Source organism: Zootoca vivipara, chromosome 7, assembly GCF_963506605.1.
Source record: "Zootoca vivipara chromosome 7, rZooViv1.1, whole genome shotgun sequence".
Lineage (NCBI taxonomy): Eukaryota > Metazoa > Chordata > Lepidosauria > Squamata > Lacertidae > Zootoca > Zootoca vivipara.
Genome location: NC_083282.1, coordinates 83,717,347 through 83,744,560, shown reverse-complemented (window position 1 = coordinate 83,744,560; position 27,214 = coordinate 83,717,347). Strand labels below are relative to the sequence as shown.

The 27,214-nt window shown below is 42.6% G+C and overlaps 1 protein-coding gene across 4 annotated transcripts in view; it reads right to left on the bottom strand.

Moving 5' to 3' along the window:
* Nucleotides 1-27,214, bottom strand: part of GNAS (GNAS complex locus) — a 185,438-nt gene that overhangs the window by 36,177 nt on the left and 122,047 nt on the right. For all 4 annotated transcript variants that reach the window (XM_035123345.2, XM_035123346.2, XM_035123348.2 and 1 more), the window contains exon 5: nucleotides 1,697-1,794. In XM_035123345.2, the coding sequence (XP_034979236.1) occupies nucleotides 1,697-1,794 (98 nt within the window). The remainder of the gene's footprint in view (nucleotides 1-1,696; nucleotides 1,795-27,214) is intronic.

The window sequence follows — 27,214 nt, the reverse complement described above, 5'->3', positions numbered from 1 at the left end:
CTTATTTATCTAACCCAATGCTCTCCTCGCAGGCTGGTGATGGCTCTCAAGCAGAGGCCTTTCATATCACCCACTCTCACATCTTTTTATTTGGAAGGACTGAACAAGAGACCTTCTGCATGCAAGCATGGGTTCTACCACTGAACTATGGTTTCTCCCAGTCTAGCCTAGCCAAATATATGATACTTTGCAAGTTAAAACTAACCCGTTTCAATTAAAATGAAATGAAATTACACTGGATATAGATTACATTTCTTACCAATGTTTTTTTTTAAAGTCTCTGGGCAACATACAAATTAAATAAAAAAATGTATAATGCATTTAAAACATAGACGTGCCAAATTACAGCAACCCATACAACTGCTAAAAACACCACCAAGGCAATTATAAATTAACTAATACCTATAAAATAAAACAACCATCCAAACCAAACCAATCAAAATGCCAATAACCATCTAGTGCCATTAACAAACGGAGAGCCTTGGATTCTAAGAACTGGGCGAAGAAGAAAACTAATGGATAGGAATTTCCGGTTCCCTCCCTCATGCAATCCTCCACATGACCTGAAAAGCTTCTCCAGAGTCCAAAAACTATCCTTGACAGCACAGAATGGGGCACAGGGGTCTGCCGGAGGAGTGGGAACCTACTCTGCTTGCACAAAGTGCCTCTGCCCAATTTTGAGCTATCTTCTAGATTTTTTAGGGGAGTTGTAGAGAAGAGGGAGGAGGGGTCAAGGAAACGCTTTTTCTGCAAGCTTCCTTAGGCTTCAGGTTCTCATGATACCAGCGGGAAAAGTAACTAATTTTTTTTTTTGCCCTAGCAGGGAATTTTTAAATATAAACTTTGAACGGAAGGCATGTTCTACTTTAAACATTTAAAATCCAGCAAGCAGTCCTATTCTGATCCACAACCAACTCACAAGAAGATCACCCTTAGTCCCATGCATCTTGTTTCCAAGAAAAATAAAAGGAAAAGGTAAAAAACACCTTCCTGCAAAGACTACAATTTGCTTTAGAAACTAGTTTCTGCACCACTTTCTTGTACTTGGTACTATGGGCAAGCATTATCCAATATTTAAGGAGCTCCATATTTAAGGAGCTCTGAATGGCCTAAGAAGTGTCTCAAAAAAATTAGTTTGCAGCAGCAGCTGTCTATAAACTGACTGATAACGTAAAAGGAACTCTTTTTAAACTTCTTACAGGCTAAGACAAAATAAATCCATTTCCAAATACAGCTTTTCCACATGCAATATTGCTGGTGTTCTCTTCAAGGACGTACTACACACCAGTATCCAAATAAGTACCGTAAACAGAATGTTACAGGACAGAAGGGGAAAGCAGGCTATTTATCAAGCCCACTATGTGACATTTGCCTGAAGTTTACTGTTCTTGGCAACCCTGAGATCACTGAATAAAATAATGTTCTCAACAGTTAATTGTTTTAGATGTTTTTACCTGTCTTAGAATGCTTAAAGAAAAAAGTGGATGTGTTTGCTCCCTGAGCTGCTTTATTCATCATCATCATCACCACCACCATCACAGAAGTCCGAGCCCAGATTTTTATTTTTTCCCCAAATAATCTCCATCAATTCACAATGAAGTTATGCTTATACTTTAAACAGATGATTAAAAACAAGAAACGTTTCCTTTTCTTCTACAAGAGATTGCAATAAAATTGTAAGAGAAGTTGTACTTACTACTGTGCACAATCGATCAACTGATATTCATTAGATCTCTCGTAGCAGGCTTTCACACCTTCATCTTGCCAAAGTGTTTTTGTATGTTCATAGAACTCCTGGAAGCAAACAAAAAGGGAGCAACAAGTCAGCAGGGACAAGGTCCCCCAAAGAGGCAAACAAAAAAAGGCAACATGCTTTTTTTACTTAATGAACAAGCAACCAAATAAAACAGCAGAAGTCCTAAGAAGCTTTCTGACTACAAACATGCTGCTGCATTAACGAATATGCTGGATCTTCACTTAATTAGGTTCAGCACACAGAGCCTGCTACACATTAAAAAAAGGATTAAAATACATTCAAATGTCTCGGAAAGCAAAGATGAACATTCGTATTTCTGCCAATGTAGAAGTGTGCTTAATCTAGTATGCTGAATGCTTATGTAAAGTATAGACTACTTTGCGTAGTTGCTAACATTTTTATAAAAGATGCAGAAATAATTTTTCTCTAAGAATGGTTATAACTTGCTTTAAGGAAAGCCTTTCTGTCCTTATTCAAATAATTTGCTGTATTGAAACCCAATAGAAGAATTTCATTTTTTTAAAAAACCCACGAAAGAATGGTGCACTTGACTTGTGTATAAACTGATATATATAAGTCATACCTGTACCTTGGTTTTTCGAGCAGCTTACTTCATGAACAACTTGGAACTCAAAAGTTGCAAACCCAGAAGTAGTAGGTGTTCCAGTTTGCGAACTTTGCCTCGGCAGCCGAACGTCCGGCGCAGCTTCCAATTGGCTGCAGGAGTGTCCTGCAGCCAATTGGAAGCCGTGCCTTGGTTTCTGAACATTTCGGAAGTCGAACGGACTTCCGGAATGCATTCTGTTTGAAAACCAAGGTACCACTGTAGCTGGGATATTGCAATGTTGCTGGAGGTCACAGGGATAAATATGTCACAGAAGTGCCACTCATTCAGAGTAGCGGACAGAGCTCAGTCCCAAATGATCACAGTATGCCTCATTCTCTTCAGTGTCACAGAATGTTGTAAGACCTAGAACTGTGCATCAATGGCCTTTCGACATTCTCCATCCTATTTGGGGGCAGGAAAATTGGGGAGGGAGAGAAGAAATTTTCCAACTGTCTCTTGGGAGTGTGCTCATCATTAGCATTAACAGTGCTTCTTTCTTCCCCTTTCTCCCTGCAAGGATTTGTGGTTTTTTGCTGATACTGCAAGTGGCAACAGAAGCCTGTTCACCATTTTGCACCCTACCCCCCCCCAAAAGGTGGAGAACCATTTATAAAAAATCTTGCAAAGTGGCTGTGTGTGTGTGTGTGTAGGAGAGAAAGTGAGAGAAATTTTAATCAGAAAAATGTCTTCTGAGCATTTTCAGTTCATCTTCAGAATGTACAGAACATTCTCTGATGCTGAGGTTTGGGTAGCTACATCAGACTCATGTGCAAAAAGGCTGATGTCACAAATCCCCCCCCCCCAAAAAAAATTATTAGAATGCATCGGATATACCTTTTCCACCTTTTAAAATGTCAATGTTAACATTCTAAAGAATTTTCTTTTAGGTTCAGGTTTTGCATTGTGCTGTAACTCTGCATGATTGAGCGAGCTAAGTCTGACTAGCTCTTTCTTCTCCTTATTCAGATAAACTTTTGTTATGTGTTCAAATGAAGTTAAGAACCAACTTTTGTCTCAGGACCAAATATAATTTTGAGCTTACCGAAAGTTAATGAGTAGCTAATCTTTTCAGTATTTATGCGTTATACATTGTCCAAATATAGAACAGAACATTAAATAACTGGGCTTGACCAATCACTTGGGAGAACTACACAAAGGAGAGACCTTGGGAGATCTTACACAAAAAGTATTTTGGAAACTGTCAAACTACTTAAGAGATTTCTAAAGAGCTTAGTACGAATCACTTGTGTTGACTTGTTTTGGAATCCATTTGAGTTGGTGAATACAGATGTACTGGATTTTCAGGTTCCAAATACAAGAGAGATCTCTGGAAATGAATTGAAGAAAAACACAGCAGAGTTGCATGATGTTTAGAACATCTCACAGCCCATAACCAACTTAGCAAAGGATTTGAGGAACTGAACTTTTTATCTCTGCAACAGCAGCAGTCCTCTATTTAGAATTTGTTATATTCTCTGGATGGACCAGCGAAAACATACTTTTGCTGATCTTTAACCTCTCTTTAGTATTATATCTGCCTACTTGAACGTGCAGTTGAACTTTCAAAAAGCTTTAGTCAAAGTATCTCATGAAAATCTCCTGAGTAAGTGAAGAGGTCTTGTGGATCACAAAATGTTGAAGTTGCAGAAACAAAGAGTGGGAATAAATGTACATTTCCCCAAATGGTGGAGTCCCCCAAGGATCGGTATTGGGACCTATGCTTTTTAACTTGCTCATAAGAACCAGGCAGAGGGCCTTCTTGGTAGTGGCACCTGCCCTGTGGAACGCCCTCCCATCAGATGTCAAGGCAATAAGCAACTATCTTACTTTTAAAATACATCTGAAGGCAGCCCTATTTAGGGAAGCTTTAAATGTTTTATGCTGCTGTGTTTTTAATATTCAGTTGGCAGCTGCCCAGAGTGGCTGGAAAAACCCAGTCAGATGGGTGGGGTATAAATAATAAATTTATTTATTTATTTATATTAGAGTTACAAGCAATGAGGTGGACATATTTGCTGGTGATACTAAATAGTTCAGGGTTATTAAAACTAAAGGACTGAGAGTAAGAGCTGTTCGACAGTGGAACTTGCTGCCAAGGAGTGTGGTGGAGTTTCCTCCTTTGGAGGTCTTTAAGCGGAAGCTTAAAGGAATGCTTTGATGGTGTTTCCTGCTTGGCAGGGGGTTGGACTGGATGGCCCTTGTGGTCACTTCCAACTCTGATTCTATGAGAAGAGCTCCAAGAGGACCACTCCAAGAGGAGTGAAAGGGCAATAAAATGAAAAATGCAATTCAATGTAAGAAATTGATGCACGTTGGGGCAAAAAATTCTTCATTTTACATATATATACACTTATGGGGCCTGGATGATGGGTGATGGACCAAGAATGAGACCTGGGGGGTCAAAGAAAATAGTTTGATAAAGCTGTTGACTCAGCTGTGAAATATACAAATTCCATAATAGGGATCATTAGGAAAGGAATTGAAAATACTGCAGGTATCATAATGCCATTATATAAATTTACACGGCAATCACATTTGGAATACTGTGCACAGTTCTGGTTGCCTCATTAGAGATGGAGAAGGCTCAGAAAACGGCAACCAAAATGACTGAGTGGAAGACACAAGACCCCTATGGAGAAAGTTTGCAGTGTTTGGGACTTTCTACTTTAGAGAAAAGGCGAGTAAGAGGTGACATGGTAGAAGCTCATAAAATTATGCATGGCATGGGAAAGTACTGCAATGTTCTACCTTGAGCTGTTTCTACCCACATGTGTCAAAGAAAAGAAAGGGAAGGAATAAGGAGGAGGACTAGGAAATCCCATGCACTGTAGCAACAGTTTTAGTTGGACCGGTACACTCTACTGGGGAATTGTTCATTTAACCGACTGAGAATGAGAGCTGTAAGTTTGAGGTTCACAGCAAAATGTTTGATCCATGAGAACTTGACTTTGCTTGATGTTACCTTATAACTAACCTGAACTATACCCTACTTACACTATCTTTTTAATAGGGTTATTATCTTTCCACGTGGGATGGAAAAAGAATCCAAGTCCACACTGCTTGAACTTCTTAACTCAGAAAGCAAAATCAGGACCCACAATCAATAATAACTTTTAGATTAGTGGGCTATCAGCAAATGACTGAGAAATGAGCAAAGTTAATTGTAGTTTTAGCAGGGAATGTTTCACCGAGATCACACTCCACTTCCAAACTAATTTAAACACATGGTTTGAATTGTCCCCTGCCCTCTACAAAGTTGTGGCTTTACATTATTATAATCCATTTATTAATTGCATTCTGTGTGATAAAAACAAGACACAAAACTGCCCCCCAAAATCTTTTAAAATAAAACTGAAAACCCCCCTGAAAAAATGATGCTTTGGCTGATATTTCTGCATTGCGGGGGGTTGGACTAGATGACCCTTGGATCCCTTCTAACCCTACAATTCTATGATTCTGTGAAAATCATGGCAAAGAGTGGGAAAGGCTGTTGCAATAAAAATGTCTTCAATTGTTTCTGGAAAGTAAAAATAGTGGGTGCCTGCTATATCTTGATAGGAATGCTATTCTACAGAACGTGGGCAGCCACACTAAGAGCACTGCTCTCAGTTACTGCAGTGAGCTTCTAAGATCTTTGGAACTTGCAGGAGAAGGTCCCTCATAGAGTGCAGTGATCTACTGGATACCGGTATATAAGGGATAAGGGGGTCCTCAGCTGTCTAGAGCATTATATGTTATTACTAACACCTTGAACTTGACTTGCAGCACCTCTACTCTTCCTGCAGCCACAACACATATGAGCAGAAGAGAGGATTAAGCAGGAGAATGGCACTAACTGATCATCGTCAGCCTTCCCACTTTTTACATTTGCTTTATTGCTAAAAAGAACCGGTGCAACGTTGCAAAGGAAAAGAAAATGCAGCATTTCAGATTTCCGAGTTACTACTGGTAACAATAAAGGCTTCATAAGGAAATCAGAGGAAAAGACTTGCATTTGAGACACTGACAATACTTCTCAAGTCAACCGCCAAGAAAAATGAAGTCACTTGGACTAACACAAAATAGGGATTTTACAAAGCTAAGCAGCTAGCTCACTACCCAAAGCCAGCAATTTCTGGATTTTAGTTTGACCAAGGGTTAGTTAACACAGGGGGCTTATGAACAAGCCCCTGCATAATATACAAAGGCCTTTGAGAGGCTGCAGAAGCAGCAACTGATATAACTAGCTCCAGAGCCTGTTCCGGCCTTCTCAGTTGTTCACTGTCCTCATCCGTGCCTGGGTTCTTCAGCAGATAAGAAAGGAGGAGTAAGTCACAGAAACTTCCTTGTTTGCCCAGTCTGCTGAAGTCAGACAGGCCTGGGAGAGTGAGGTTCGAGCAATGTTGGAGGAGGTGTTCAAGAGGGCTGGTAATGGGGCTCTCCAGCTGGTGGTAGAAATGGTGAAGAGTCAGTAGCTGCTACTGCTACCCAGAAGTGTATTCCTGCCCACAGATCTCTGTGTGAGCTGGCTGGCCCAAAGTATTACATTTATCTTTGTAGAGATTTACTACAGTTGGTATGGAAACACCAAGCACATTATTTCTATATACTGCACACTGCCTCATACCCTGCTGGTGTTCAATAAGCAATGTGATGTAGGAGGAGAGCATGCTTCTTAAACCCAGCTTCTGTAAGAGCTTCCGCGAACTCAAGAAATGGCTCTGCTATCAGTACTGGCTGCTGTCCCATTCTACAAGCTTTGCAGATCAAAGAAAAGAAAACAAATAAATATGACCAGCAGAGGGTGCAAAGAAGCCCACATGAAGAGGTAGGCATATTGGCCCTAGCACAGCAAGTCAACATAATGTTGGACAGCGTTATCAAGCCCAAAGTCACTTCAAATGGGACAACTTTGTCCCCCACTCCCACTTCCTGCAAACCTTTAGCGGCATGGGTGCCCTTACCATCTCCCCCATTTCAATCTACATCCGTTCTTGCTGTACTCAAACTTCTCCCTCTTCCATTTCTCAGCTGCGTAACATGAGGGAGATGTAGAACCCTCCCATAGCACTTTTATCATAAAACAACTTTACTCAGACCTCTGACTTCACTTTTGCTCCCCTACCCTGATTTCAGGCAAATCCAGGATTGTGTTGTAGCACTACAAATTCTCCATGTATGTAAAGGAGGCCATAAAGGAACACAAATGAACGAACGAACGAGCGTGCACACACACACACACGTACGTATTTGATATTCCTGGCCTAAATCACTACATGCAACAGATGGGCAATGAAAAAATAAATAAGGCTCTGATCAAGCAATTCTACATGGCTCTGATCCTGTCCCATTTCATTAATTTTGCTCTATAACAGTGGATGGGTTAAAAAGCCATCCATGCCATTCTTTGTACTAGGCTTGTTACCTAGAAAGAAGCCAGACTAGCTCTTGTATGTTGGTTTCTTGTTGTCATAACATCAGTTCATCCACTGGCACATTCTAATAGAGCACATGATGTAACAGCAGCAATGCAGGTTATTCCTGCAACTATATATTAGAACCTTTTAATAGAAGGACTCTAAAAATATCCTTCTGCTACCCATGAAAAACTGTGCAGCTCTGTCCACAATGCAAGACCAGGATCTTATCAATGTGAAAAAATACTGATCCAAAAGGTCGCCATATCAGAGCGCTGTGTTTACAACCACTTTTAAACGGAGGCACAATAATTTCTCTCCGTTATGCACTGTTCTCCACCAAAAACCAACCTTAATGTCCTTTTATTGAACAGATCACCGCATGAGTTGAAAGGGACCTTGTAAGGCAACTAGTCTAGCTATGAACTAACTAGGAACATGTTATATTGCATTTACTCGAGTCTAATGCGCCATCAAATCTAATGCGCATCCTAATTTTTGCAAAGTAATTTGACAAAAAAGTGCACATTTCAGTATACTCTACTTACTAGAATGTAAAGTAAAGCACGCTTCGGCTTTCACCGCTCCCACCGGAGAACCTCCCCAGCACTGGCCCTGCAGCGGCTTTCATTCCATGCCCGTCAACCGCTCCAGCCTCCCTTCACAGCTCAAGGTCTGTGAAACGGATGTTGCCGCCGCCGCCGCCAAAACAGCGGAGCCCAGTTGCTGCTGGGAAGAGCGGAGGGATTCAAAAGGCCTTCACCAGTTTCTCCATGGTGGCCATGCCCCCCCCCCACAGATGGGGAGGGTGACTCCGCCTGTGGCTGCTTGCCAGCCAGCCTCCCTCACCCTCAGGGGCTCAGTCACACAACAGCTGCTCAGAGCAAAGGAGACCTCAAGGGGGCTAGGGGAGGATGGTGTGCTCAGTCTGCCACTGACGCACTGGCGCAATATTAAGAGCCGTTTTAACTCGCTGGACAGCGGACTTTCCTCTCATCAACACAGTGAATTCAAGTATTTACTCAAATGTAATGCACCTTTGAATGTTAATGTGCACCCTAATTTTTGTGATGTAATTTGGCAAAACAAATGGTAATTTGGCAAAAAAAGAGAGGTGTGCATAACATCCGAGTAGATACTGTAGGACCTTGCAGAAATCTCTTCCCCACTGCTCATTATGCTGTAACAATACAATACCCCGAGCCACTTAGACAACAATATTTATGCCATCCTACCTCTGCACCTGAAAAGCCACACCCCAGAGACAGGAGATGAAGCAAAAATTGGGCTAAAGGTAGATTTTCAGCTGGTGGTGAAAAGCAATAAAAAAGCTAGATGGATTCTCCCAGGTCAAGAAGTTCCACTTCTGGAGTGCCACAACATAGAAGGCTCCTCCCATGTCCCCACCATCTGGCACAATGGGCTAAAGGTCAGTTCTATTGACAACAGTAGGTGGGGGCCTTGAAACATGAGTCATGAAACTTTCTTTTACAGAGGAAGATCGTGCACAACGACTCCAAATATACAGCCTATTGGGTTCTGTCTGGATAGCTGGAGATGCGCCTTGATACGACAGCTGGAGGGCACACCAAAACTTAGAAATGAACTTGTGCTATGCTCTTCTTCCCTTTTAATGAGCTTGGGAATTTCGGGGGGGGGGATGAAATCACCAACTCCTGAGACTTAAATTAGGCCACCTTAGAATTAGACAACACTGAAACTCTCCTAGTCAAATAAATAAGGCTGATAAAGATACTTGCAAATTTCCCTACAAATGCATCCACTGCCATTGCCTGGAATATGGCTGCACATGTGTCACAGGCACACACTAGTCTAGTTGCCCCCACATACCACTGTTGTCCATTGCACACTTCCTCCACTTTACAAACCCTTATCCATCTGGCCACCTGGATTTTTTACCACAAGCAGCCAAGTGAGCAGCTATTTACAAGCTTGACCTTACTGAATAATGGCTATAACAGTACTAATGACAGATTGGAAACCCCCCATCACTCTGCTTTGTGTGTTTCAAAGAAACCTCTTTGTGCCCCTCTGTGTGTGAGACTGCATTTTCGATGTAAGGTCCTGCATTATTTAAGGCATGAACCACCTCCAATGGCGGCACCACAAACAAGGCCTCCCCAGCTGATCTCAGTGGGAGAAGATCTGTCAAGTACGCAGGCCCATGCTGTTTATAGCTTTGTATGTTAGTACTGAAATCTTGAATTGGGTCCAGTGGCTTAGAGACAACCAGCTCAGTTCTTTAAGGACTTTCCATTTTCTCTTTCTAGGGAGGAGGGAGAAAGGGAACATTCATTTAACCATACCTCATACTTCACCTGCAAGTGTGGCAAATATACCTGCTTTCACCAGAACTACACAAATCAATAACTATTTTCCTGTATAGAACACCCTGTCATCTTTGTATATTGTGATTTCCAGGGGAGGGCAGGTTTTCTAGGTGCCTGCCATTAGCTTCATAAATAATCACAAATATTCTCCAATTCTTGCTTACTCATTGGCTTGTTGGGAAATTCTCATAAGTAGAAAGATAACAAATGTTTCCTAATAAACAAAACAAAGTTAGTCTGCATTAGAATAGCTTTTAAAAATAATTGAGGGGGACCTGGATACCCATCTGTAGGGAAGCGGGGGGGGGGGGAACCTGTTGTCTAAAATACTGTTTTTTTAAATTACTTTTATTACTTTTTATTGTTTCCAAAAGCTGCAGACTTTAAAACAGGGGTTGCCAACCCAGTCAACCCTGAGTCACTAGCCTTCTTCGAAAGAAAGTTATGAAGCAATGTATCTGCATTTCCTAAATGATAAAATTGCTATTTCAGGGTTGGAAAAATGCAGTGGTCTTACAACAGAAGCACTAGCCAACTTCAGGGAAGGTATGCATGCTGCAGTATGCCCATATTGTACCACCTAGAAAGCTCCTTATGAGTGGATGCACAGCACTCTAAAATAAAAGCACAAGTCAAGAGTTGTCATTTGAGTTTGCTGTTTACCAATTACAGCTTAAGGAAGCCAAGGCTGCTTAAAACACACAGACACACAAACACTACTGAAAGGTGTGTGCATGAGTTACACAATACTGCAGTTAAAACGAGATTCAATTTCGTTAGTACAAAGTTCAGTGCCCCATGAAACTACGTTTCATAACAGATGTTTTAAATAGGTCATTGCCTAGTAAACCTTATGATTAAAGGTCAAAGAAAGTCAGGCTCTTCACTGGAAAAAAAAGAGAGCAATACATATATATGGATATGCATCACTCTCTCCGCCCCCCCCCCCCGCTACTTTCTTGTTTAGTTTTTAGAAATAAAAATAACCCTTAAAACCTAGGCTGCGAAGTCCCTTACAACCATGCTTTATAAGTTGTGGCCTCGCTGTGTTTACTTTCCTGTAAGCTCAGCAGCACTATTGCATTCCACTTATAGCTGGGGAGAACATACCTGCTGAGGCCACAGTGGCACCACAGCAAGACCTTAAGGAAGAAGATTTTGTTCATACCAAGGCAAACTGATGCTGCAAGATCATCTTGAAACAATGCTCTTGGCTCACCCTATAATTTTTCCTGCCAGTTCAATGATGCTTATGGTCAAGGTAAAGGTAAAGGGACCCCTGACCATTAGGTCCAGTTGTGACCGACTCTGGGGTTGTGGCACTCATCTCACATTATTGGCTGAGGGAGCTGGCGTACAGCTTCCAGCATGACAAAGCTGCTTCTGGCAAACTAGAGCAGCACATGAAAACGCTGTTTACCTTCCCACCGCAGTGGTACCTGTTTATCTACTTGTGCTTTGACGTGCTTTCGACCTGCTAGGTTGGCAGGAGCTGGGACCGAGCAATGGGAGCTCACCCCGTTGCAGGGATTTGAACCGCCGACCTTCTGATCAGCAAGCTCTAGGCTCTGTGCTTTAACCCACAGCACCACCTGTGTCCCGATGCTTAAGGTACTGTATTGCAACTCTTTAGAATGTCACTGTGGGAGCTATATTGGAACACTGCACACTTGCTAGCAGGCTATGCTGAATATTACATCCTCTCTGTCCCATTACAGTGAAAAGGAGGAGGAAAGAGATTTTCTGCTATCGGAGGAGACAATGATTTGAAAGGCTGCAGTTTTCCTGGGATGATTTCTCACAGGAATGAACTAGCTAAATGTGTCAACCCAGGAAGATAAACTGCTGTTGCCCAAGAAATTAAAAGTATCCATTTACTCTCAAGAACCGACACAACTGGAGAATTCATAGGAAGTAACAATGCAGTGTCTAGTAGTCACACATGATCAGACACTCCATTGTCAAAAACCTATAAGCTTTCCCGTTGTCCCAAAGGTTTATTAACACAGCAGGAATAACTTCAAAAAGCTGCCTGGATGCAAAATAACCTATTATTTCTTTTTGAAAAAGCCAGACAGATGCTAATCGTTATGTGCACATACTTGCACTATAACAAGCTTTGGCCTCATTGTTCATTTGTATAAGGACAAATCTTCAGCCCTCTGTGGTGTTGCATTTTAATTGAAGCTCACACTAAACAAGCCTGACACTATCATAAAGGAAATGAACATACCTAGAAATAGATAATGCTACCTGTAGTAACTGGCACATAGCCAGCACTGCACATGGGGGATTCTGGGACAGGCTAAAGGGTTCCCCACCATTTTAACATTATAAAATGTTTTTGTAATAGTTCGCAGACGGCAAAATTAAGAGTAGCTTCATGTTGACAAAGGTGTTTGAGATCCAAGGTACGACTGTATTCTCAATATTCTAATCAATTATATATTAAAACTACTGTATTTTAATATGCATCAATATTAGTTATCTATTTTCAGACCTACCATATCCATTACAGGGAGCATACAGGGAAAACCAATCAGTATATGAAACGTACTGTGGATCAATTAATCATAAATAAATTCCATATACCACATAAATCATTAATTTTGTATGTGCCAGACTAAGTGTGCCAGAAATGTTCACTTCAGGAGAGCCTTTCTTTAAAATGTCCATACAAATTTCTGAAATGTTTGGATAAAAATCCTTCATACAGCTCAATATTTTTTAAATGCTTTTTTAAAGGCATTAACAATAAAGCATAATAAAACTTAATTTTTAAAAAAGGCCCAAACCTATATGGTGCACAGCTTTCTCCTCAGAGGTCAAAAGGGATTGCATCTTAGGTGGCTACTAATGCTAACTGGCGTAAGTCTGGCCTGTCGCAGCACATGGAACAAGTAATACATTATTCTACTGAGTAATGTGGTCGTTCATATTGTTACACACACAGAACTACCAAATATATATTGAACATTATAATACTGAACACATACTCGTATGAGATCAGATCAAAGCCATTAAAACTGAATTTACTTGCAAATAGGAAAAAGGTACATGGGAAATCTTGGATGGGGTGAAAAGAAGGAGTTCTGCAGGGAAACCAACTCACAGATAGAACGTTGTAAGCAACAGTAATATTTAGCTGTAAAATAGATGTAAAATACTATTAATAGGACAGCTGAAGCTGAGATGGATGAAAATCAAAGGGTTCAACTTGTGTTATTTTCATTTTTTAAAAAAAATCCTGAAGGTTTTATCCAAACTCGCCTACTCACATTTGATTCTAGAGCGCTATTCTAAGCATGCATTGCTCAAAGAACAGTTTGTATAAAGAGGACAAAGTGCATGTGCAAACTGGACGGTAGGAATCGAAGGGGGAGAGAGAAAACGATACACAGAAGCAAGGAGCTGGGAAAAGGCATGCTCTCTTGTGCTTCCTGCAACTTGATGAATGTTTTACCCTCACTGGTTCAACGAGCAGAGAAAACGAAGGAACAATTATAACCATAACTTTCTATTTCCTAATGATAACAACGATCCAAAGAGAATTAATATATTTCTTTTGAAGTTTATGGCAGTTGCTTAGCTCCCAATATACTGCTTCCCTGCCCTTGTTTACAGAGTTCAGACTGGTCACAGCACATGGGAAGTCTGCAGCTCAGTTTTCTGAGGCATGAAACTACCCCAGGCTACATACCGTACACTGTATGCATTTCCCCACATCTATAGGTGGGATGCGGGTGGCGCTGTGGATTAAACCACAGAGCTTAGGGCTTGCCGATCAGAAGGTTGGCGGTTCGAATCCCCGCGACAGGGTGAGCTTCTGTTGCTTGGTCCCTGCTCCTGCCAACCTAGCAGTTCAAAAGCACGTCAAAGTGCAAGTAGATAAATAGTACCGCTCCGGCGGGAAGGTAAACGGCATTTCCGTACGCTGCTCTGGTTTTGCCAGAAGTGGCTTAGTCATGCTGGCCACATGACCCGGAAGCTGTATGCCGGCTCCCTCGGCCAATAAAGCGAGATGAGCGCCGCAACCCCAGAGTCGTTCGCGACTGGACCTAATGGTCAGGGGTCCCTTTACCTTTATAGGTGGCTAGCACCTATTTTGCAGTCACATGCATATGGCAAGTTAATCCTTGTACTGTACTTTAACTGTATAACTTCAAATGTTTGCCTTCACACAAGTGCTTTACTACCTTTCCCCAAAGCATCCAAAATATTTAAGCTACACCTAAGATGCTTTGTGTTCTCTACAGTCACATCCTAAGAAACTGGTTTCCCTGTGGTGGCGACTACAGAGGCTTCAGTTACTGCAGCTGAAATGGTGATGTTAAAAGTGTGGCAGCTGAGACAGAGCCTTACAACTCTACCCTGCCTACACTCCGGTCAGGGTGTCGTACAAGAAAAACAGAACTGCAACTTGGTAAGGGATGCTTCTACACTTTGACACCCCCCCCCAATTCAGACCCATTTCCACATTTATTTCATCTAGCCCTTAAGAGCAAAGTGTAGCCGGCCAGTAACCAGCTCTGTTCCAACTCCCTAGTGACAGTCAAGGAAGCACCTTGAACATTAGGAAATCTGAGTTTTTATGCTGCTAAGTCCTATCCTTCATTTTGTCTGTAAGTAGTTTTTCCTTAAAGTTCTCCGTGCTCCCAAACACAGGGTACAACCCTGCTACCAGTCTGAAACAGCTCTGCAGCATACAGACCCAAAGGTGAGACCACCAGAGAGGTTTGCTAGTCAAAATGGCAGATACTGTGTTCTAAAGTGATTTATATACTATGCCATCCAAGTAGATGACTCACTAATTTACAGTGCACATACTCAGTTGGCTAGAGAATGTTGCTGATAATGCCAAGGTTGCAGGTTCAATCCCTGTATGGGACAGCTGCATATTCCTGCATATTCCTGATCCTCAAGGTACCTTCAAACTCTAAAGTTCTATGATTCTAAAACAGATTATGACAACAGGTTCCTGCTTCAAGGACCTTCCTTTTACTGCCACCCCCCCGGTTATATTTCAACAGAAAAATGGGGGTGGGGGTTGAAAAAGGGAGAGGCAAGAAATGCAAAGGGGTGCAAGTGCAGTTATGTGAACTTAGGCTTTGTTTTAGCTGTGAAACAGCACTAAAGCAGGGTTTGAAAATACCAGGGTGCCAGGCGCATTTTGCGCCTAAAGATTCTCCATTTGCGAGCACCTCCAAATGTCTGGGTGCCATTTTTTTGCACCTGGCTGACACTCAAGGTATACTGAAATGGATGTGTTTGAAGCCTCCAAGTATATGTTAAGAAGTTAAACAGTAAAGACTAGTTTTGAAAACGCCAAGTACTGTATTTTTCCGCTCCATAAGACGCACCCGAACATAGGATGCGCCTAGTTTTTAGATAAGAAAACAAGAAAAAAAATTGCTTTCTTGAATTGTCCTAGGCATAGTAGCCAACTCCTAGAGGCCTAGGTGCCTTTGCGCCCCGCCCCCATTAAATATTTTAGGAAGTTGTTCCCCCCTATGTTGATGGGCATTGTCATTCATATAGTGTGCATTCACTTTGTCTTGAGATCAATTGCAGTGATTCTCAACCTGTGGGTCCCCAGATGTTGTTGGACTACAACTCCCATCATCCCTGAGCTCTGGCCTTGCTAGCTAGGGGCGATGGGAGTTGTAGTTCAACAACATCTGGGGACCCACAAGTTGAGAAAGGCTGATACGGTATGTGAGGTGAGGCTTACCTGCCCCCCATATTTTATTCAAGTTGGAAGAGGAAGGGAGGGAAGGAAGGAAGGAAGGAAGGGGTGAGAGAGAGAGAAAGAAAGAAAGAGAGACAAGGAAGGAAGGGGTGAAAGAAAGAGAAAGAGAGAGGGGGGGAAGGAAAGAGGGAAGGAAGGGGTGAGAGAGAGAAAGAAAGGGAGGGAGGGAGGGAAGAGGGAGAAGGAAGGAAGGACAGACGGATGGAAGGGGTGAGAGAGAAAGAAAGAGAAAGGGGGAGAAAGAAGGATGGAAGGAAGCTGGGAGGAGGGGCGGAAGGGGTTCCCTTCCGTCTCTCCTCTCACCTCGCTCGCTGTCACGGAAGCAGACTGAGAGCCGGTTTCCTGCTGTGCACGGCTCTGGCTCTCGCATTCACCCCATAAGACGCACAGACTTTTTCCCCTTCCTTTTTGGGAGGAAAAAAGTGTGTCTTGTGGAGTGAAAAATACGGTATATGATAAGAATAGACAATTTGTTAAGGAGTTTAACAATAAAGAGTAGTTTTGAAAACTGAAGTATAGTATCTGGATTTTTATTGTAAACACCAGATTAAACATGCATTAACAATTTCTGTTAAAAATCTATATTAAGAATGTGTTGCTTACAATAATTGTGTATTAATTCATGCTTATCAAACTAATAAATAAAAAGTGTTGCCAACCTCCCCAACCCATAAAGACTAAACATTCTGTTTTGGCGCCAACAACCCAGGTCCCAGAAGCCATTTGGCTCCTAGCTTTTCTATCCTAGTTTCTAACACTGCACTAAAGGGTTATAGAATCACAGAATTGTAGAGTTGGAAGGGACCCCCCGAGGCCGAGGATCATCTAGTCCAGTGTTTCTCAACCTTTTTTGGGCCAAGGCACACTTGTTCCATGAAAAAAATCACAAGGCACACCACCATTAAAAAAGTTAAAAAAATTAACTCTGTGCCGCCCTATATCGACTATATAATCATGACTGTAAGAAACACTTGCCAATTGCTGTGTTGGTTGCAATCTCCTGTAATAAGGCTTCACAAGCCGCTGATTTCTCTGCCAGCACAATCCTTTGCTCAGCAAGTTTCAGGTTGAGCTCATCCAGCCAGCTTCTTTAAGTATGTCTAAAACCGCCCTCCCGTGGTGGTGGCTGTTGAGAGCTGCGCTCGCCCCGCGTTGTGACCCAGCCGGCTTCCTTTCCGACGGGTCAGTGGAGTTTATTGGCGGCCGCCAGGCACGTGACAATGCAAATCGCCCTTCTCGTCGCCGCACATCGCGGCATACCAGCCAGCGTCTCGCGGCACACTAGTGTGCCGCGGAACAGCGGTTGAGAAACGCTGATCTAGTCCAGAGGTGGCCAAACCTGGCCCCCCAACTGTTTTTTGACTACAACTCCCATCATCCCTAGCTAACATGATCAGTGGTCAGGGATGATGGGAATTGTAGTCCCAAAACAGCTGGAGGGCACCACTGATCTAGTCCAACCCCCTGCAGTACAGAAATCTTTTGTCCAATGTGGGACTCAAACCTACAACCCAGAGATTAAGAGTCTCATGCTGTACTGACTGAGCTATCACATCTAAACAAAGCAGAGAAAACCCAATGATGTGAAAATTTCCCTTTCCTCCTAACCATGGTAATTAAAAATGGGCATATATTTTACAAAACAGCCAAACAGTGTATTCTGATAATGAAGATCCTGCCGTGTGCCTATTTCTTCTTGACTGCTTTTAAGGTTGTGAAGTAGAGACTGCCCTGCCAACGATCTGAAATTTTTATATGCTCATTGCCAACAGCCTTAGTTATGTCCAGCATGGCTACTTATAGGAAGCAAATGAGGAACTGTGCTGTGCTACTTGTGCCCCAGCCTTCATTTCAACTGGAAACTGCCATTACTAGCCAAACCGTTTGAATGATTCAACACAAAAGGTGAGGCTATACATCCAGTTCTGCAGGTGCTGTCATATTTATTTAGCAGCTAAATGAGAGGCTTTTTTTAGAAACAGGAAGTGTGTTCAGTGAGTGAGCCAGCCAACCTACCACTGCATAAAAAAGCAACACTGTTATGCAGACTTTCAAGATTTCTAACAGGCCCTTCCTTATTTCATCCCTGCGCACAAAAACAAGACAGCCTTCCCTGCTTGAAGTCTCTCAGCTGTGTATGTGTGTGTCTTATAAACAATGTAGGCTGAACCAAATCTATTTTATAAAATGTGAGGGTCATTGGCTAGATTCTTATACGTATGTAGCTAAGCCAATGTTCTTTGCTACCAGCTTCAGGTTATAAGTTAATTCAAAAGACTATCAATCAAAACAAGTCAATAGTTGACAAAATATTGTGAGCATGTATCAGTCAAAGTTAAGCAAATTTAAAGCCTACTTTTTTCAGCAGGAGAATCTAATACCTCCTTTGTTGTTGTTGTAAATTAGTTGAGACTCTGGAGCAGGCAGATCTAGGAGAGAATACTGTACTCCTCTCCCAGCCAGAAAGTTGGTACAGGGTACACACTAGTCCAGCCCTCTACATGAGCATTAAACAAAAAGAAATTGAACCTTACGAAATGGGCTCACCTCATAAAAAGGATGAAATTGTTGGGTAAAATGAAGTCTGACCTGGAACTTATCACAAGCAATGGCTCAAGTTCAGGACGTAACTAATATTTCTGTCACCTTTCTGAAATACCATAAAATACCATAAAATTACATTTTAAAAGGCTGATAAAAAGTTAAGGAAGGTTGGTTAGAACTGGCACAGGGACTGGAGAATAGCGAAACCACAAAATTTGAATGTCACATTATGAAGACTAGGTCAGAAGATTTAAATAAAAAGTGTGTAAGAGAAAAATCTAGCCAATGATGGACTCCAATTAAAAACACAATTAATTTTAGGGAATTTATACCCGTCCTTCATCAAAAGACAGTATGTGGAGTACATACACATTTGAATTAAAATATAAGCTTAAAGGCAAACAGAACAGAATACTCGTTTAAAAGACAATTTTAAAAGGCCTGGGCCCTAAGGGAATAAAAGTTTCCCCCAACTTCGAAAGAACAACAGAACAGCAGTCAGACAGGTCTTCCTGGGGAAGTAGTTTCACAAGCAGGCCACTTTTTGGCCCTACCTCTGAAGGTGCAAGGAACCGGGGGCGGGGGATGAAGAAGTCAGGGGAAATCATTCCCTCAAACAGCAAAATGCGTAGCTATCTGCCAATCAGTAAGGCAACAAAAAAAGAACATTTTCATACTCAGAGCAGTACTAGTTTGATCTCCCCCTCAACCCACAAAGGAGGTGCATCCCACACATATATTATAGATCGCATGTGAAGGTGCAAGACTTCACTCTGCCTGGTGGCATCTCTCTGTTATCCTCATCGCTATAGAACACACATAATCATTGAAAATCTAGCCTTGAGAACTCCTTAATTTGAACATAGCCTTGAATAAAAACTAGCAAAAACAAAAACCCACAACATACACACATCCCTGCATTTTTTCCAGGGTGCAATTCTCCTTCAAAATTAAAATTACTAGAGACAAAGTTAATCAGACTAAAACCAAGAGCAAAACAAAGGATAGGAGGAGAGAAACAAACAGAAACATGTTGTTCATGCATGACCCTCGGGGTCCCTTCCAACTCTACCATTCTATGATTCTACTTTTTGAAGGAATGTGAAGCTTAGTTAGGCCTTGCCTATGTAGTCTAGCCGATGGGACTGAACCACTTATGACTCTAGGTAGGTAGATTACATTTTTACAAATGCTCCAAATCAGAAAACAAGCACAGACTAGAAACTTCCTCCTTTATGTGCTTGTTTTCTACTTGCGGGGGAGGATTTCCTCTAATGTGTGGGAGCATTTAATAAAAAGGTATGTCCCAGATCTATTAAGAGGTGTAAGTCCACTCTATCACATCACCCTGCTTTAGGAGTTCACTGAATCTCCCCTTTTCCATGAATAGAGCTGAATGCTTCTTTTTCAAGAAATCCCAACACATCATAGAAACAAAAGAGTAGAAGTAAACAATCACATGTTTTTACAGGGTTCACTATCAGTTTCTAACTTGGTGCACTTTTGTCCATATTAAAATGGTTTTCAGCTACCTTATCATATTAGGCACCTCGCGTTACGTACCATCCTCCTTATGAATGCTGCGGGTTACACGCTCTGCTAACCTGGAAGTAGATGCCCCTTGTTGCGACCTTTTCCCCGGGGATGCGAGCGGAAGTGGCCTTCCGGCGGCACGGTAGCAGTGGGAGGAGCCATTAGAGAAAGTGCACCTCCTGTTATGAGTGGTTTCCTGTTACGAACGGACCTCCGGAACGGATTAAGTACGTAACACGTGGTACCACTGTATACACCCTTTTAACCAGGCCTTTGGCTGACCTGCTCAACACCCCATACCCTTTTAAAATGTGGCTCTTTTTTTGGGGGGTATTATTGGGTTATTGCTTTTATTTTTATTTTATATACTGTGATCCTTTATGTGAACTGCCCTGAGACCTTCGGGTATAGAGCGGTATATAAATTCTCTCTCTATATATATATATATATACCGTGTTTCTCATATTTTAAGGCATCCCTAAAAAATAAGGCATGGCAGGATTTTCAAGACCTTGCGAAATATAAGGCATACCCCAAAAATAAGACATGAGCAGGACCCGGCAAAGGCAGCAGTGCGCGCTTTGCCGAGCTCCAAGCCGGCGGCGGGCTGCTGCTTTCCCGCTCAATTTCCCTGCCCCCTCTCGCGAGACTCGCCGCCGGGTCCGCTCTCGCGCACATGGCCCGGTGAGAGGGAGCCTCCCCTGCGCGCGCGTCTGCGCTCACCCTCCCCCCTCCCTCCCCCTTTTCGGCCCAGCGCGCCGCCTTGCCTGTTCGTGTGCCGCGCGTGTGAGGCGAGCGGGAAGGCAGGAGGCCCAGGAGAGCCTGGCGGCCGCCGAGAACCCCACCACCGCTCTTCCCGCCCAGGACGAGGGGCCCGGAGGAGGAGAGCCCGGCGGCGGCGGAGGAGAAGGAGAAAGAGGCGGCAGCAGCAGCGGCGACTCAGAGGCCGAGCTGCTGGACGGGCCTTCCGCGGAGGAGCCTGTGGGGAAGAAGGAGCTGGAGCCCGAAAAAGGCGGCAGTGAGGAGAAGGAGAAGCCGCGAAGCAGCAGCCCGCCGCCGGCTTGGAGCTCGAGCCGGCAAAGGTACCGTAGCAGCGGCGCTTTGCCGAGCTCCAACAGAGCGGGAGCTGGCAAAGGCAGCAGCGCGCACGTTGCCGAGCTCCAAGCCGGCGGCGGGCTGCTGCCTTTGCTGGTTCCCGCTCAGTCGTGGCTCGGCAAAAAATTAGACACCCCCGAAAATAAGCCATAGGCTTATTTTCTTCGGAAAAAAATAATATAAGACATGTCTTAAAATATGAGAAACACGGTATTATAATAAGAGAGAGCAGAAATTATTCACCAGATAAGCAAATCATATTTCCCACAATGCTAGAAGTATATTCTAAACAAAAAATAAAGTACATCTTTCTGTGAATAACTCTATGTGCAAGTCTTGAACAGACAACATTGCACTTACCACTTAGGTCCCAGAGTCCATTTCCTTGTTCTGGAAAAGACTCACCTCATCATAGTCTGGTATGTCTAACGTTTACTTTGCACATGAAGTTATAGGAGCAAGGGGCTATATGTGCGAGTGCGATTCAAAAGCTTCCACATGGTGGGCCTATGAAGAAACGCCTTAAGGCAAGCTCCCTCATATGTGGCCTCATCCTTCCCATCACCTACTATTTGCTGTTTATTTCCCAGCCCCACTTTTGTGCCAGGGCCAGCTCTCTTCCTTTTACCGTCCTAACATTTTGAGATGGAGTTTTGGTTGTTGTTTTTTTTAAAGGGGATCCTGTCTGATCTTGGATGCACACTTCCAACTCAGCTGTGCAAATATCCAGTTGGGTTGGATGAGCCAAGGAGTTGTAAGAAGTGTGGCTCCCAACGCATCATCCCTTGCAAGAGAGATTTACTCTTAAAACCCTGACCGTAAGATCAAGACCAAAATCTAGCAGGTGTGCACACACCCAAAATACAGAGCTCCTGTTTAGTTTTTATTGTTTCTAAAAGTTCAGTCACAACAAAGAATTAAGAATATAGCTATACATCTTAACTTAAATACTTTAGTAAAAGAATTACCATCCGTTTGGTTATCATGGTTTGTTTGTTTTAAAAAAAGAATACGTAGAATCCTTTTTTTTTCAGCATTCTGATAATTTCTTCAGTTCCAATACTGAATAAACTATACAAGCAATGGAATTGCTTTTCTTTTCTTTTTGCAAATCGTTCTGACAATTTCTTACAAGGGACTGTGCGTTTGTTTGAGGTTCTCTAGATTCCAAATTTAAAGAAGCTGCAATTTATACTGTGATTTTGTAAATCCAGCCAGTTGGGCTATTGAAATGAGCTTCCCACTTGAGTCCACAAATTGTGGCTGAAGTAATGTTGAACAGTTTGAATTATATAACCCTCGACTAGTCTAACATGTTCTGTTTATGCAGCAATGAAAGCCAAATGAATTCAAGATACCAGACCCCACTTGGGCAACGGATCATTTGGGGGATTTTATTTCAGAGAATGGTAAGCTTAAAAAAATATATAAATATATTTGATATTTAGCATTTACACATATTATACATACCTAAGGACCTGTGAAATACAACAGCCATCTACAGTAATTATTGCACTACAAACTTATTTTACCAAGGAGCTCATTAATGTTTCATATTTCTTGTTTCAGAATTAAATATTGAACACTGTCAACACCACAACCTTTCAAAGATACACATGCTTAAAAGAGCAAACTCCAAGACAGATATTTAGTCTTCAGGTTGGAACTACATTTTCACAGCCATTTCTCTGCTGCTAATTGTGAGAACTTTTTTCTGAATTGAGTGGCAGGGACTAACATGGTGTTTTTTAAAATGCTAAATAGAAGCATGTTGATAGACAAACAGAACCCCCCCCCAACAACTTTTATGCTGATGTGATATTGTCAAAAAAGCACAATAAATCTACCAAAATGAAAGTTAACACCCCTTGTAATAGCCAGGGTTATTCAAGAACAGTATTTTGTTCCATCTGCTTTCTGTATTATTCCTGGGTTTTACCTCTTTTAGACTGTTTTAAACCTTTTAAGTGTAACCCAAGAATATGTCGCGCTGAGTCTTCACTGTTAAGAAAGCTAACTTTGCCAGCACCCACACAGGAAACTTTTCAGCAATAAAAGGAGGGGAATCTGGTGTAGCAAGGCTCCTCCCTCCCTCAGTTCTTGCAGTTAGAACACTGCTGCAGCTGCTGCAAAGAAGAACATACCGGTAGCACTACCGGCTATTCAGTATTATTTAAAGGGGAAAGTACTGCTTGCCTTTACAAACCCTTCATGGCCTTCAATCTGGCCACCTTGGTTCTACAGCATACAATCCTCATTTGCAAAATACAAAGATTTCAAACTTTTTGCTGATAGTTCTCTCTGTCTGTCTGTCTGTCTGTCTCTCTCTCTCTCACACACACACAGAGAGAGAGAGACAGACAGACAGACAGACTCACCGTTTCTCACTGGTTACAAGGGATATTCAATTATTACAAAAAAAAGATGTTGCTGTCATTTATTAAACATTTGCATTCCTTATTGTTATTTAGCAAGTCACAGCTAATACAAAACCCAAAGCACTTGACTTCAGGAAGTTTAGTAATTCATTACCATATGTACTCAATCTTTAACTACTTTGCATCACTAAACACCAGAATCATCTAAATAGAAGGTCATGCTGAACACCACACTTGTGTCGGGTACAAATTTATGTTCAGCTTACAATTTTGTGCATTGCTATGTGGTATAAACCACATCCTTACTTAAACCCCAGCATCACAGTGTGTGCATGCATTTCAAACTTGGGTTCTCTCTCTTCTGTCTTACTTTGAGATGACCTCAAAACTAGCGTACAAAACCCAGGAGGACAGCTTATGTGTTCTTTAGCTATCTATTGACAGCTATATTGTTTTTAACTCTCTCAGGTTGAGAAACTGAGACCACATTGTCCAATTCCCACTATTATGTTTTCTAAAGAAAGTCAGGTCCAGCACTGTGCAAGCTGTCATCAACATTCTTTCAGAGAGGAGGGTATAAACATGCATTTGACTCAGCTATGTGGTTGCTGAACAACTCCAAGCATGCCTGGAAGAAGCGGACCATTTGGATCCCTTCCAGTCGGGATTCAGGCCTCATCATGGGACTGAAACTGCCTTGGTCGCACTGGTTGATGATCTCCGGTGGGCTAGGGACAAAGGTGAGAGCCGTTTCCTAGTTCTGCTGGATCTCTCAGCGGCTTTTGACACCATCGACCATAACATCCTTCTGGACCGTCTAGAGGGGTTGGGAGCTGGGGGCACTGTCATACAGTGGTTCCACTCCTTCCTCCTGGGCAGTGTTCAGAAAGTGGTGGTGGGGGGATGAGTGCTCAGACCCCTGGGCTCTCACTTGTAGGGTGCCTCAGGGTTCTGCCCTCTCCCCCATGCTTTTTAACATCTATATGCAGCCGCTGGGAGAAATCATCAGGGGATTTGGGTTGGGTGTTCATCAGTATGCGGATGATACCCAGCTCTACCTCTCTTTCAAATCAGAAGCAGTGAAGGCAGTGAAGGTCATGTGTGAGTGTCTGGAGGCGGTTGGAGGTTGGATGGCGGCTAACAGATTGAGGTTGAATCCTGACAATACAGAAGTACTGTTTGTGGGGCACAGGAGCCGGGCAGGTGTGGAGGACTCCCTGGTCCTGAATGGGGTAACTGTGCCCCTGAAGGACCAGGTGCACAGCCTGGGAGTCATTTTGGACTCACAGCTGTCCATGGAGGTGCAGGTCAATTCTGTGTCCAGAGCAGCTGTTTATCAGCTCCATCTGGTAAGCAGGCTGAGACCCTACCTGCCTGCAGACTGTCTCGCCAGAGTGGTGCATGCTCTAGTTATCTCTCGCTTGGACTACTGCAATGCGCTCTACGTGGGGCTACCTTTGAAGGTGACCTGGAAACTACAATTAATCCAGAATGTGGCAGCTAGACTGGTGACTGGGAGCTGCCGCCGAGACCACATAACACTGGTCTTGAAAGACCTACATTGGCTCCCAGTTTGTTTCCGAGCACAATTCAAAGTGTTGGTGCTGTAAAGCCCTAAACGGCCTCGGTCCAGTATACCCGAAGGAGCGTCTCCACCTCCATCATTCTGCCCGGACACTGAGGTCCAGTGCCGAGGGCCTTCTGGGAGTTCCCTCACTGCGAGAAGCCAAGTTACAGGGAACCAGGCAGAGGGCCTTCTCGGTAGTGGCACCCGTCCTGTGGAACGCCCTCCCACCAGATGTCAAAGAGAAAAACAACTACCAGACTTTTAGAGGACATCTGAAGACAGCCCTGTTTAGGGATGCTTTTAATGTTTAATAAATGATTGTATTTTAATATTTCTGTTGGAAGCCGCCCAGAGTGTCTGGGGAAATGCAGCCTGATGGGCAGGGCATAAATAAATTATTATTATTATTATTATTATTATTATTATTATTATTAACGCAAACACTTCCATGGGTATCTGATAAAATAGTGGTTTGCTAATGGCATGTGACTTGCACACTCAACAGAAACCGTATTTGTTGCATACTATATACTTTTAACTTGCTTGCCTGAATTTCAGTATACAATGAAGACATAATCTGCTGTACTGTAAAACTTTACAATACGCTAGGATAAAGGCTATCTCCAACTACTCACTGTATTTGGGAAGAGAAATCTATATAAAGTTATAAAGTCATCAATTTTCTCTGAGGAGAGCTCATTTCAATTAATGTGTTCAGGGATTTAAAAGTACAGAGATATTCTTAGGTACCTTACACATAATTAATACACAAGTTTGGTTTTTTCAGTACCAGAGGAATACAACTGATACTTAAATGAGCCCAGGTGAGACTACTGTTTGCATGCTCCAGAGACACACATCAGAGGGCAGCCTGATAGCTTGTACAAGCTGTAGTGGGAATGGCATTATACCACAGCAGCACTGCTGCAAAAATAATGTCTCCTGCCTTGACTCTGCCTTGATTTCTTGACCATTTTGATATCCCCTGACTGGGATTTGGGTCACTGGGGCAGCAGCAAATATTCCTGGACTGTGAGTGGTTTTCTTGAGTAGACACTGTGCCTACCAGCTATATAAAAAATAAGAGCTGTTCCAGTACACAGCAAGCAGGGAGGGAAGGAGGCAGTAATCCTTAATGTAGCAACTGGGTAAGAGATCATTCCTGTGATAGGTTCTTTTTAGTTTCCTGGTAAGGACATCCATAAGAGGCAACAAACTGCCCAACAGCTGATATTACTCTGCCAAACCCTTACATGCATGCAGGAGGAAGCTACATTCATTCTAACCTGGAAATGGGTAGTGCCAACTGGACTTGCTAATTAATTTCTAACTACTGAAGATTATTAACCACGACTTCCTGTGAAGTTCTTGCGCAGTTGGAAGACTCTGCCTCTGGTCTCTACCAGTTATGCAGTGATGGCAAAGCTATCAGAAGGTTCTTGTCAGAAAGCCAGATGGCAGCTATTTGTGGGCTACAAATGCCAACCGCTGAACTTCCTTGCGAACAAAAAAAAAGTGTGAGAAAAATCATTCCAAATATTTCACATGGCTGCTTCCAGAAACAAAGTTTGGTAGCACAGTTATATAGCGAAGTTAACCAACAGCAAGAACTTCAAAACTGTTAATACGATTAGAATTAAGTGAACTATGCAAACTTATCACAGGAATCCACATTAACGTCACTATAAAAGCACCTGAAAATGCATTTCATGGTTAAAAAGATACAAGATTAGTAGGCAGGAAGCAAAATCCTGTATCTTCAGCTACTTTTGGCATATATAGAAAATGGCGCAAATACTAAGGCCAAGTTCAATTTTAATTCTGAAAGAGGGCTCAAACAAAATATTACTGGAGGTATGCAACAAGGACTGAATATTAAATACTGACTCAGAACTATTGCAATGGCCATTATCTCTTGCGTCTCTCTCTGTTGCTATTTTATCACAGTTGCTGGTTACCTTTTTTCTTGCCTTTCCTCCGAGGAGCTCAGGGCAATTTCTAGTCCCCCTCTTCCATTTTATCATCACAAGAAGCCTGCAAAGTTAGTAGGGTTGCCATATTTTGAACTATGGAATGCTATGGTGGCTCTAACCATGGAAAAAGAGGACACATGACAACCCTAGGAAGACAGTGACTGGACAAGGTGGAACTTCATGGCTGAGTGGGGATTTAAACCTTCCTTTCCCAGGTCCTAGTATGGCACTCTAATTTTATTGGAACGACAGCAAGCCATATGAA